This window comes from Microtus oregoni, unplaced genomic scaffold (genome assembly GCF_018167655.1).
Source record: "Microtus oregoni isolate MIOR12 unplaced genomic scaffold, Mior012 000025F_ref0000491, whole genome shotgun sequence".
NCBI classification, from domain to species: Eukaryota; Metazoa; Chordata; class Mammalia; order Rodentia; family Cricetidae; genus Microtus; species Microtus oregoni.
The window spans coordinates 18,375,188-18,389,460 of NW_024543084.1; the positions used below are offsets into that span (position 1 = coordinate 18,375,188).

A 14,273-nucleotide genomic window follows, 5' to 3' on the forward strand; every position below is an offset into this window, starting at 1 on the left:
CATATTCATAGAAAATCCCCAAATCAACAATTAGAAGCATATGTAAATGTGCGATTACAGTTCTTTTTCTTTCATTGACAACTTCTCCTTTTTTGCTCGCATGAGGAGCAGGGGATGATATGATAAATGCCTCACTGTTCCAATTCCCTTGCACAACAAATAGGAAGTACATTTGGCAGTGCCAGTGCCGCTGCCAGCCCACCAGCCAGGAGGAAGCCATTCTGCTCGCTCTATCTAGCCACCACAGCACTATCACCAGGGGCCACTTTGACAACAGAGAAGCGAAAGTCAATTGTTTCTTCCCTGAATAGGCTTCTGTTCTCCAGCATATATTTACCGAGGCATTTAGGGCAGATTTTTGCCATAGACTGAAGTCTGTAGAACATGGTTGTCTACAAATATTTACACTGGTGCTGACCAAAGCTCTGCTGCCACTCACTGTCATTTCATCCCTGAACAAATTTTTTAAGCTCAGGTTTTGCCATTTGGATACCCATATCCACCACTTTCTGTCCCCAAGTAGGAAGGCTCCACCTGTACTCCTGGAGCAGAAGAAACCTGGGATGACTGACACTCACTATGGGGCCAGTGGTAGAGTAGTTAACCTTTCTCCTCTGTAAGGTTAAATGTGTTTGGTGGTTGTTTGAAGTTTAAGAAAAAACATGTCATGTGTACTATAGAATTTTTCCATGTATATATATATATATAATTTAATTTTCAGAGTGTAACTTGTCTTATTAGAGGAAACGTACATAAATCAGTCAGCACATAGCCTGGCATATGCACAGTGGTCAGTGAATGGAAATGAGGTAGCCATCTATACTGTTATCCACATGAGGAAAACAGAACCTCTGAAGGGATAGGCCTTGCTATTCTATAAAATTATAACTAAGGACAAAGAGATTCAGAAACCCCATGGTTTGGCCATCAGTCTAACATTTACAATGGAAGGAAAAACATTACAGGAACCAGTCAGCCTTTTTTTTACACACTACAGTGGTTGACAGCTACTTTCTTGTATTTAGAAAAACAAATGTTTTTATTTCTAAAATAATTCACTCACTGAGTAACAGCAAAATATATACTTTAAAATCTTCATTTTCAGAGAAAAACAAAGTACTCATGATTGATTTGGTTCTAGAAATAAATCACTTTAAATATCAAGCCAATATTCTGTAAAATATTAGAAATTTAACACAATAGTCAATCATAAAAAAAAACAAGAAAATCAGCAAGAAAAAGATGAAGTTGATTTACTGTCAAAACTCAACATTGTTGGCCTGATCACACTGAAGTAGAACTACTATCTTCACTAAAACAAAATTGTAAATAAGAACACAGCTCAATGGCTGGACAGTTGCTTAGCATGTGGAACCCCAGGGAAACACCCCCAGCACCTGGTGGGGGGGGGGCACAAATCTAGGTAAATCAAAATCAATTCATGCAATACATTGATAAAATATAATTTATATTCACAGACCCATCATTTCATTTTCAGGCGCTCAGTGTCCATCATTTATCAAAGTCCAAAGGTTGTGGACGTAGATGTCAGGGAGCTCCTGAGGCCTTCCTTAGCACTGCACCAAGGCTCTAACAAGTGCCAAGCTGGAACACACGCAGACAAGTCAACACCCACACCCCACCCACAGTTAAAAGACTCCTTCCTTTTTTTAACACTATTCTAACAAAGAACTACAGTAAGAAAAACTGGAGGGTTTTCACTTATTTGAATAACAAGTGAAAACCCTAAAACTATCTTCCCTGTATGTTATTACCAACTGTGTTCCTGGGTTTTATAGTGACAGCCCTGTGCTATAATTTCTGAGAAAACCTCTCCATAAAGCTCCATAAACCCAACCATTGCTGTAATGTATCGCCTTATCTAGCACACAATCATTTCAAACACAACTTTTCATGTTAGTATAATTTGTTCAAAAATGGTAATAAATACATCCATGATGCCAGAGAAATCATTGTACAATCTATTGTAGCTTGTTCTTAGCAGCGCTGACAGTTAATCCTACACCCAAGATCTGGCAGAAAAGAAAAACAAAATATTTCAATTTTTCCTGATTTAATTAAAGATGTTCATTATACCCACACCTTTTAATGGACCAACACTTCCAATCAACATTATAAATAACCTGGACCAACTGCAGAGTGATGTCTGTGGACAATTATCACAAACTAAAACATGGACGGCTGTCAGTTGGTGGCAGAGTTCTTGCTTTCATAATAAATATAAAATCAATTTCCTGCGCTAGTTCCCATTCCAAGTTGAAAATGATATATCTGACTATGAATTCCAACTACCTTCATCGGTAGTTTCTTTCTTTCTTTCTTTTTTTAAGGGGGAGGTGAGGAAGCAAGAAAAACAAAGTTATAAGACTGTCAAAGTCACTTCTCCCTCACTGAGGACACCTGCATAGTAAAGGAGATGTACTTATCAAGCTGCCAATTCAACTTTTCTGAAATGCAGTGATTGACTTGCTCCATTAAATGCCATGTACCTATAAGTCTTCCAAAAAGCTTTATTTACAAGGCTTAGTGACCTGAAAGCTTGTCAAAAGTCTTTTGTTTAAAAAATAATATGCAATTTCAAAGCATTTTTTCTCCCTGTTTCAAGAGGAAATAACTTCACATGTTTAAAATAAAATCTTATAAGCAATCAAGGGACTAATGAGGAGTCTGAAAAGAGACAAAAATCTAAAGTAACCAAGTATTTCATAAGGAAAAAAAGTAGCTAATGTGTTATTTACTAAGTCCTCATCCCCCAGAAATATCAAGAGGACTGACTCTGCCCAAAGGTTCTCATCTTCAGGCTGTGTGCATCTATCTTCCTGACACCCAGCAACACTAGCAGGCATCACATGCCCACCCATACCCAAGGAGATGCAAACCCATAGTGTACATGCAAAGCAGATGTGGTGACTAAATAATCCACATGGCTCTCGGAAGCCATGGCTGGTTGGGTCTAGACATGATGGAATTCAGACTCTAGAACCAAGTCCCAGTACAAACTCCTCCCCCAAACAGTCCCATCTAACCCAACCCAGGGATCTGCAGTTAGTCAGCAGTGTGTGGTTCCGTCAAAGAAAGAAGATGCTCGTGTTTGAAGAGACCTTGGCTTATTCTGTCCTCCGCTGTCCCAACCCCTTTAGTCCATGCATTCATTTTCTGACAAAATAACAGAAAATCACAAAATAGCTTTATAGAGCAAAATTCAAATGACTGACTTTAGCCACAATTCAGTAAAACCAGAATAAAGTAAGAAATTTCATTTTCAACATGAAAATCAAATAAGGTAATCTTACATGTCAATACACAATAAAATACAATCCACAGGTTATGTTGTAAAGGGCAAAGTTTAACCACTAATTAATTTTATTGGTTCAGCTTCTATGAATTCAAGTCAGAATCTTAAAGCTCATTTAACATAGTCTCCTGAAGCCAAATTCAACAACTTTCTTCCCTCTCAAGTAAACTTTCTTGTGAAATTCAGTTTAGTGCTGACATTGGTACACAATGTTTACACTTACAAAGAAGTAAGTGATAACAATTTACTAGCCATGTTGCTAATGTCATTTCAGGAAAAAGAAACTAAATGACCAAATTCTTAATTTCAAACAGAATGTAAAACGAAAATTTCATATTACATTTAAATAATTGTGGTGGGAGAGGAAGTCCAATATTCCAGAACCTTCTCTAGAGCCTTCAATCAATTTTATTTATATGCAAAACCAAGAGAAACTCGGGTGGGGAAGGTAGAAAAAACAAAACACATACAAAAAAAAAAAAAAACCCACAAAGCTCCTCCCGATGCTAAAGCTCTCAATTTACTGACAGGCAAATGGCTTCATGCTGCCACTTAATCTCATTTCTTGCATAATGCCCTCTAATTAGCATATCAAAGTGAATTAATACTTCTAGGGCATTAGCAATGGGGAAATCTGCTCCAGGCTCACAATAGCAGTTAAGAGAGAGCCAAGAAATCCTCAAAAACACCACAAACCACTTTGCATTGCAAAACTGTTCAATTTATTTATCCTCTCTCTCTAAACACTTTTACCGCACACTGTTTTACTACTGTTCACCAAACAAAATGATAATTGCCAAAGTTACCAGCATCTGTAATGCCTGTTTAGAATCTTAATTTAGATTATGCTGCAGATAATTCTTATATGCAACCATTTGTTCTATTATAAATGTTAATATAGAGACAGTGGAAATGTTGACATTCTCAATCAGTTAATTTGAATTTGAAATAAAATTTTATGGGATTTTAAAATTTATGATTTTTTAATGTAAAAAGCCACCTGCTGGATACTGATGCCTATGAAATATGCTTTGAAAACTGATGTACCACATAAAACAAAACACAACAAAATCATTTTGCACTAACATATGTTGGCATCTCCTAAATAATGGTTTAAAGATCAGGAGAAAGCATCTGCATTAAAAGGAGTACACTGTATACCAAAAACTCTTAATATGATCACACAGAAAGGGCTACTACTCAAAACAGCTTATCACTCTTAAAATACTTAAGGTGAAAGCAAACAAATATAAAACTTTAAACAGTATGTTTATCCATAATTACTTTGTTTCAGTAGTAATTGTTACTATGTAGAGAGTAAATAAAAAAATTGCTATGCTTATTGAATTTAACACATTCTATCAAATCAACTTCTTTGCTAGATAATACACTTTATTCATATTCAATGCACAAGCAAGCTACACTTTACACTAAAAACTATAATCATCTTTTATGTTTAGGTCATGTATATTAAAAAGGTAATAAGGGATTCTAACTGAAAGTCCGCTTACAAAGAACATCGTTAAAATCAAGATTTTAAGACTGAAATTTGTCTTCTAATATGTTCTGTGTCTGAAGGCATTAGAGATGACATATTTTTCTCGGTGCTCACTCAAGCATTACTTCTTAATTTATTCCCTAATACAGCACTATTACCTAGCTACAACAGCAATTTGTTTCACCAACTTCTATAACTTCGTAAAGAAAAGAAAACGTGGCAAACAGAACTAAAAGCACCACTGACTTAGACTCTACTATATGCTGCGATGCAAATGAGTCTCTTCACACCTCCAGTCTGAAATGGTCAATAACAGGAGACCAGGTACTTGGGAAAGATCAGCATGGGAGGGAGATGTGCGTCTCTGTCAGCTACTACCTCACTCATGCTGATCACACTGATAAAGGGCTAAAGCACAAGCCTGCTGAGAAAACAAATAAAACATTATTCTCATAGTGTCAATATTGAAATAAAAAATATCTAAAAATTCTTCACATATACTTGAATATGGGAAAAATAGTCTAAACTTATTTAACTTGATATGTTAGTGCTGACGTGTCAAGTATTTATTTTGAATAAATACAATGTGGTATCAATGTAAAACAAAGTGATAACTTACGTGGTTCAGAAAATTCAGTTTCAGTTCTTAAAGACCCACTACATAAAATATAATTTCATCCTACAGCATGCTCCTATATACTACCAAAATAAAAATAAACTAAATAAGACGTTAACTAAAATCTTGTTTTGTATTATAAAATTTATAAACTAAAATCTAAAACTACAAACAAAATTAATTAAAGGAAAATCATTAGTATAAAAAAACATAGTTCTATATCATAAAAAATGGATGAATTTGTATGTTTTGGAGGCAAGTTGGGGTCTCCATTACCAAAAGAATAATATATTTCTGATTTAGAATAATCAGAAGCTATGTGAATTAATAAAAGTAACATGGTAGAGTCCCAAATAAAATGTCAAAACTACACAAATCTATAATGAGGCTCACTGAAAATAAAACTAAGGCACAAAAGACTTACTTGCACAGATCAAGTTAGTATTGACAACAGGCTTCAATATATTTTTATTGAAAAGAAAAAAAAGTCTAAAAAATATCATCCCATTTTAAAGGTATATCTGCATGATACTTCAGACCAGAAAGTTCTAAAACAGCTTGGCAATGACAATTTTTCCAGGTTTCCTACCAACAGATTATGTATATTAATGTTTAAGAATGAACGAGGAGGAAGAAAAGTCAGACATATGTTATTCTTTTACAGCCTTCAAAATGTCCTACAAAATCTTCAGTCAACAATATAAATCTATATAGAGAAAAAATTGTCAAAATATTCTAAAATGGCTTTTAGGGAAATATATTGATAAAGCAATATATTATGACATTTATAACATATAATGACTTTGTATTTTTTCTGTTTAATCATTCAGTATTCCCAACATAAACAAACCATAATGTCTATCTAAAATTGATATAAAATTTGAACTACTAAAGGCCATTACTATTTGATTCGCAAAAATTCTAGGATGGTAGGAGTAACAGAGAAAACAAGATTGGCCAATCGTTGCCACTGTTGAAGGTAAGCAATGTTCAAAGTTCTCTTCTTTCTACACATAATACATACACACACACACACACATACATATATATGCACACAAATACATATTGTTTATATGTGTGTGTATAACATATAAAGTAAGAGAGAGAAAGAGTTGTTGTGGTCCATAATAAAAAACTCTTAGAAGCTGGAAAACAGTCTCACTGAAATAGAAATGCTATAATATATATGTGTAATAATGCACTTGTTTCCAAAACTTTGGAGCAAATATTAATTATACTGGATATAGTGCAAGATCAACAAAATATACAGTAAATACAGAACGACTGAGACTCAAAATAACAATTTTCTTATTTCTTTGCTAAATGTTTACTTGATGGTTGATCTGATTTTTATACATTGAAAATTAAATGAATAACACAATGCTGTTTAATAAAAAAAATGTAGCAAATTTTTACATGAAAGTCTTAAAAAAGAACAGGCCAGAAAAAGATGCAAATGAAACACTAAAAATGTAAGGAAGAATTAAATGAAAGGGTTAACTAAGAGTGCTGCCCTGTTCTCTGAAAGCTGCTCACACTTGTAGCAATAAAGATAAAAGGTTTAATCTATCATATGTTAAATGGGTGCAAAAACTCATGTGCAAACTACATTCTTATCCTAGTTCTGATGCCTAAAATTCTTATGACTTTCTCAAGATGGATTCTTTTAAAAGTATAGCGTTTAATAGTCATTTTCTTCTCAAACATAAAAAATCCTTCAAGCAGCCCAGCCAGCCAAGCAGACCTTTCTCTTCCCCTGCGGACACCTCCTGCAGTAGAGAAGTTCATTAAGTTTTATGATCTTCCCAAGTCAGTCCTGCTTATAAGCCTCACAAAGCCTACAAATCTGGCAAACCATCAGTCTGCCATTAGACATTACTAGTAAATGAACACTATTTAGGGTTTGTAGTGGCAATAAATCAGAGTTTGGTTGGCAGCTATCAACAATGTGTATTTTAACCTAGCATTATAAAAGGAAAAGGTTATGTTGGTTTTTAAAAATATACACTCTCTTTATACAATTCTATTATTCAGCTTATGTACTAAATTGCTAGATTAGTATATATTAAAATTTTTCTTTGAAAAAATGTTTCCTTCATTTGAATTCTCATAATTAAAGGTCTTGTATAAAAAAAATGCAGATTTTTGAAGATACATTGCTTCACAAAAGAAGCACTTCATAGTCAAGATTAAGGAAGTCAAAAATAGGTAGGAAAAATATCCTAACAAAAGAATGGAGATGAGCAGGCCTCACTGCATTAGAGATGTTTAAGAAGCGATGCATGATCACATATCCTAAAGAAAATCCTGGCCATCAACTGCTATTTTCCTTGTTTCCATAGTTTAAAACAGTTATATGTCTTGATTTTTAAAGCCTGTAACTTTTTGGCTGCTTCTAAATGTATAAATGTCACAAGTCAAAAATGAAAAATGCTTCTGCCCTAAAATAACTATATGATAAAATTTACAATAAATACATTTAAAAAAACAGAATCATCTTATAGTAAAAGTATACGCTCCTTACCTCTGAACAAGAAAATAATATAATTGTGGCAGATTGCCCATTTATCTGTCAGAAGGGGAAAAGAATGCCTTTTCATATTTGGTAGGGGGGAAATAAGGTGTTTTCCAAACTAAGTCCCCTGTGTGCATCGAAACTGGCAGTATTCACTGCCTGGTCAGAAACCTAAAAATCTACTGGTAGTTCTAGCAATACATGAAATTGTTTTTAATGATTTTATCTTATTTTAAAAGAAAAAGACAACCAAAATCACATCCCCCACTGAAGAGGCAGTTCCCACCTACCCACCCCTCTAGTTCTCAACGTGTCCTCTCCTCCCCTCCATTATGCAGAATAGTCATTACATAGTTCTGGTTTATAGTCACAAAAGACTAGATGAACTTTCTCTAGGTAATTACTCTTTAGCTGTTATGATAATAAATTAATAATATCATTTAAAGTAAAAGTATTAAGTAGCAAATGTATATTCCCTAACTCTTATTCTCTAAGTTCATAATGTCTCTAAAGCAGGGCTGCAGAAGCAGATGGGGGGTAGGCCCTGGAATGTGCTGCCCGGCTTTCGCTGCTTTGGTAACACTAAAGTCTACACAGCTGTTTTATTTCAAGTTGAGGGCTCTGAGTCTAGCGATCCTGTCTCCTAAAACTGGTTTGGGACCATGAGGCAGAGCTGTGGATAGTAGGGGAGAATGGAGAAGAAAAAGAGAGCTTCACCCCCATCAATCACTCAGTACTTAAATCCCATCCCTCTCCAGCTCAGAGAGGTTAGCAGGAGGATACCTCAGCCCAGATAGCCGCCTTCACTCTGTCAGTTGCTGGCTTTTCATAAAAGAGATAACCTGCAAACTTGGGTCGCAGGCCATTGCACAAAAAGAGGATCTAATTTACAAGCTATCACTGAAAGCTCCAGAAACAATTTTCATAACAAAAATTTCTTTTGTCTGTTCTCATCTGCTTCTTAAATAGCGATAGCGCTACCAAAGCTCCCCAACCATCATCCCAGACTCTGAAAAGACTTGTTTCTTTTTCTTAACTCACCTTTGACATGCTGTTGACTAGCTTTCCTTTCAGAATGCTGTAACTAAGCCCTATGCAAATAAGCAACTAGAAGACTAACACTTCTTAATTGAATTCCTCCTGCTGATAAGCATCCAAACATAAAATGCTGTGTGGTTCTGTGTAGTTAGGCTAAAACTTTAAAGAGGCAAAAAATAAATAAATAAGCATAAATCATAAGAATGGGGTTCTTGCTAGAGTATTAATTCCCTCTCTTTATCATATAAAGATGAATCAATCATAATATTCACAACATAGTCAATATTCCAGTGTGTAGCTGTCAGCAAAACTGGAGTGATAGCAAGAAAACCCTCAGAAATTAAACAACATAATATACTAAGAACTATATACTTTTATTCTCCAAAATTAAAAGCCTTCAAGATTCAATGCTGGATATCTTTATAGTTGGCTTAAAATCATCTACCATCTTAAATCACAAGGCATTCTAAAGGTAGCTAAAAAATCAATATACAATAAGTCAATAATTTAAAATGATTGTGGTTTTCTGAATGTAAGGTATATCACCAAAGAAATTATCATAAAAAGCCATGGCATAAATGAAAAGCAAATAAGGTTTTCAATATTTACTAATAATTATAGTTTAGCATACATACATTAAGAGAACCATCATCTTCTCTGCATTACTTTTAGAAATATGAACAGTACCTGTTTAAACAGAGTATAACTCAACTACCAGCCTAACAATTCTAGGCAGTGTGCTATTTTATTTGTAAACTCAATTTAAACAGAGTCAAACATTTAACCATTAAAACAGAATCAGTTATAAATACAAAATACTGGACTTGACTGTTTCTTCTTTCCCTTAACTTACAAAAGGGCAACTTTAAAAAGCAATACACCCAACACATACAACAATAAATAATCAATAGTAAAGCTTGATGAAGGGAGTTGCTTGCCATATACAGGAAAGATAGCTAAATGCAAACTAAAGCATGTGAATTATATCCATACTTCCACTTCAGCTTTACCATTAAGTCAAAAGCAAAAATACCTTAAATAGAAAAAGTCTGACAAGAAAGTTAAACTAAAATGAACTGCCAAAAAATTCCCTAATAATGTATCTGCAATTTTCATTCCAGCATGTCTGCAAAACCTATCATCTAAACCTATCATCTCATCTACTCCTGCCTTGAACATCAAAATTGTTTCATCTGCATCTGTGGACATTTTTCTTTATATATATTGCAACAGTTACAAGTGTTACAGTTGCAAGATAGAGAATTTAATATAAGTACTAATAGGTGTGATACACTGTATATGCCTAAGCACATCATTTTCCTTCCTGGATTCTTAAAAAGTAATCTCCCCGACTAAAACCCTAAATGTGATGTGCTACTGAGGTTTGTTCAGTTGTGTCTTCTACCAGTAGAACCAAAGCTTAAAGCTGCCTAAGTAAAAAACAAAGTTCTGGTGATGCCTCTCCGGGGCACCTGGTCCCTGGCAGTCTCCCATTGCTCCTTTTAAAAACTGCTACACAAACAAGGCAAAAAGAGGCGAGGGCGGCTGGCTAGAGCCCCCTCTCTGACTGCACTCAGGGGCTGCCGATAAGGACTTGTGACCCAGCCCCATTCGCGCACACACTTCATTTTGCACCAAAGCAGAATTGAGAAATAGACTCCAGATTTATTGCAGTTTTTTCTCAAGATCTGGAGGTGGGAAGCAGAGAATGATCAAAGATGGCGGTGCCCAAAAGCAGCAGCTCTCAACTGGAGAGTCGAAGGAGTAGATCTGACCCCACTTCGGGGGTCTCCAGGCCCACTGCGGGCAGAAGTCTTACCTGTTTTCTCTTTGATCTCACACAAGACGCTGAAGAGCGCCGGTTTCATTCTGTGACAGTTCAGAGCATGTTTCCTAAAGAAACAAACAAAAAATAGCAAAACACATAGGTATTAGCATCACCTATTGGAATAATATGGCGCCTTCCTAAGTTAGACCCAAGATTTAAAACCGGGCCCCGGTGTGGGAAAGCTCTTTGGAACCACGGGAAGTCAACAAAAACTCAAGTTGACTAGTTCGCGATTGGAGGCAAGCTCTAGCCGTGAGAGCTCCAGCCCGAAAGCAGCGCGACCCATCTGCTGGGCCGACAGCAGCCTCGGCGAACGCAGGGACGACCAGTGCTGGTGGCTCCGCTCCGGGGTCCGCGGCGGGGACCCCAGGGACCAGATCGACACGGAGGGGAACCCCATGCCCGAGCTACGCGAGGGGAGCGGGCGCGGAGGCCGGCCGCCACCAGCTAATCGGCGGTTGACAGCTCCGCAAAGTTTGCAAAGCGGCCCTCCCTCCTAGAGAACTTGGCGCTCTGCTCGGGGACCTGCGGGGGAGCAGCCGGTCACCCCAAATCCGAGCGAGCGGAGTGGACGCCGTGAGTCTGGGCCGGCGGAGAAAGTTGCACTTTTCTGCGGCACGGCCCGGACCCGGCTGGGACGCGGAGCGCAAAGAAGTGCGGGCGGGAGGTTTAAATCCGAGGAGGGGCCGGGCAGCAGAGCATGGAAGAAGCACGGACCAAGGCTGTCCCGAGCCGGGAGAGCAACTTTGCCCGCGCGATGGGGGGCACGGCGAATGCCCGGCAGGCCCGGGCAGGCGGAAAAAGTTCCCGCCCGCCACTGAGGCCCCGGTCCAGGGAGCCACCCGGGACCCGAGCCCGGATCCCGTAAACACACAAAAGATGCTTAATGAGACGACACCAACTTTGCTTGCGCCTCGTCCAAGCTCTGGTCCGTGATGGTCATGATCTGGTGGAGGATGTCGCCGATGTCCTGTTTCCTGCCGTCGCCGTCCGCCCCTTCGTGGCCGTGAGGGGGAGGCGGCAGAGCCATGCCCCCCTGGACCGAGTGGCCGGCTAGGTTCACCCCGGCCAGAGTCTGCAGCATCCTGGATTGATCGTCCATCCCGCCGCGCGCGGGCGGGAGCGGGCGGCGGTGGCGGAGGCGAAGGCTGAGGCGGCGGCGGCGGCGGCGGCGAGGGAGGAGAAGAAAGAGGGGGAGGGGGAGGGGGAGGCGGCCGCGCGCTCCCCGCCCGCGCGGGAGGGGGCGGCCCGGCCCGGCGAGGCCCGCGACTGAGGGGACGCGGACCGGCGTCCGACTCTGGCTTCCGCCGCGGCGGAGACTGAAGACAGCGGCGGGCGGAAGCGGCGCGCTCGCCGGCGCTAGCGGAGGCGGAGGCGGCGGAGCCCGCTGCCCTCACGCGGCCGCCGCGCCGCCTCCTCAGCGCCCCGGGCCGCGCCGGGCGGCCCCGCGCAACTTGGTCCTCAGTGCCAGCCGAGTTGCCGGGACGCCGCGGCCGCCGCCACCGCCACCCGCGCCAGCCTGAACGGTCCCCTCCCTCTGCCGCTCGCCGCCGCCGCCGCCGCCGGCTCAACCGGGCGGGATCCGAGCACCGGCGGCCCCGGGGAAGGGAGCGGCGGCGGCGGCGGAGGAGGAGGAGGCCGACGGGCGGGCCGCGGGGAGAGAGAGGGGTGGAGGAGGAAAGTTTGGGAGCGGGCGAGTCGACGCGGCGGGGGCGCGGAGCCCGGTGGAGGGCCCCGGCGGGCCGCACGCCGGGCGGACAGCAGATTGATGAGGCGGGAGAAGTCGCCGCCGCCACCTCCGGAGCCGCGCACCCAGCCAGCAGCCGCGGCGGACGGGGCTCGAAGGCCGCTCGGCTGAGGGATTGACAGGCTGCCAGTGCCACTCACTCACTGCGGCCCCGGCGCCCGGGGGGGGAGGGGCGGGGTGAGCTGGGGGGCGGGGAGCGCTCCGGTTGCCCCGCCTCTGGGGGCGGGGCCTGTGTTCATTGGACCTTGCGCCTCCCGCCGCCGTCCCTGGCCCCGCCCCTGGGACGGGGACCATCCTCTCCGGCCTCGGTGGAGGGGCACCTGAGAGTAAGCCCGGGAATCCCACGCCTCGTCGCGCCCGCACTCCACAGTTAGACAGCCCTGGCGTGCAAAGTGTTGCCCCGGCTCCGGCTCCTTTTCTACTATTAACAGCAGAGAAGTTAGGAGGGGTATATGGGGACGGGATAGTCTCCCCAAAACCAACTGCGCGGTCCGCCCTGGCGTGAGATGAGCTTCACGCCTCGGACAGTGCCTGCTACACTTTCCCGCTCTTCCTATCAAGAGGTGGTACCCTCAGGGCACAAGGCCGCGAGCCCGGGGCCAATCGCATTGCGCTCAGCACCGAACGAGGCGGGACAGAGGCAAGAAAGGGTTGTCCCAATTGGAGCGTTCGAAAGTCCTGGGCTGAGACCGGGAAAGGGGTCCCAAAGCCCCGCCCCTCCCGCGGTAGCTATAGTAACCTAGAAGGCAGTGCTAGGAGTTGGCGCTGCCGCTGGGGCTTTGCGCTGTCAATCAAAGAGTGACCATTTAGACGGGCAGCCTGTGATCTTGCATGGACAGACCCCTTTCCTGAGGGGTCACAGAGGGAAATGTCACAGGGAAACACGTCGGCTGGAGAGAAAGTGAAGTCCAGGACTAATTTCTAAGCTAACTGCACTTTGCACACTCTACAAGTCCTGGTGATCCCGGGCCTACTCTGGCAGGTGTGCAGAATGTGCGGAGCAAGCTGTTAGTCTCACAGACGAGTTTGTTTAGAAATGAATTGGACTTCTCTTGTCAACTTACCCCTTCAGCAGGAGTCGACTCCAGCTACAATCCACGTACCTGGAACAACTCTTCATCCCTTACGCTTCTGCCCATGAGAGGCTTAAAAGGTGTTGGACTCTGGACCTATACCTCTGGTGGAGTCTTGAGGTTGCTCTCGACTTTATCCCTCAGGCTGGGGGTTCAACGTGGTCTCTTTAGATTCATGGAGATCACCCTAGAGTAGGTCTTAAACTAGGTGATTCTGAGTCTAAACGGTCCTTCCTCGGACTCAATAAGCCAGCTTACCTGAAACTAAAAATAGTGGCGTGAGGAGATGAAAAATGGCTGTTACTCCGCAGGGTTGAATGTAGGACAAGCAGTTCTTTAAATGCCAGATGGAGTCTTGGAATAAAGCAGGCTACTCAGTTCCAGGTTCTTTCCTTCGTATGTTGAGTGTGCTTTTAAATACTCCCCGCTGCAAAGATAGCAGCCAAGCTCACGGGCCAGGCAAGCTCCAAGCCTTACCAACTGCACAGCTGCGGAGGAAGGAGTTCCAGACAATCCACCCTGCTTAAGTCCAAAGAGCCTCCTTTCAGTTCATTAATATTCCCTGCTCTTCTATGTGTCAAGTTGCTGATTCTTCAAGCCCTCATTAGGAGTTACAGTCATCGTTGATTGGATTTTCTCTAC

General features: G+C 41.9%; 1 protein-coding gene across 2 annotated transcripts in view; it reads right to left on the reverse strand.

The window, feature by feature from the left end:
• Positions 1 to 12,021, reverse strand: part of Pbx3 (PBX homeobox 3) — a 192,369-nt gene extending 180,348 nt beyond the window's left edge. For both annotated transcript variants that reach the window (XM_041675103.1, XM_041675102.1), the window contains exons 1-2: positions 11,714 to 12,021; positions 10,803 to 10,876 (exon numbers count right to left, since the gene is read on the reverse strand). In XM_041675103.1, coding sequence (XP_041531037.1) covers positions 10,803 to 10,876; positions 11,714 to 11,913 — 274 coding nt within the window. In that variant the 5' untranslated portion in view covers positions 11,914 to 12,021. The remainder of the gene's footprint in view (positions 1 to 10,802; positions 10,877 to 11,713) is intronic.
• Positions 12,022 to 14,273: the final 2,252 nt, after the last annotated feature.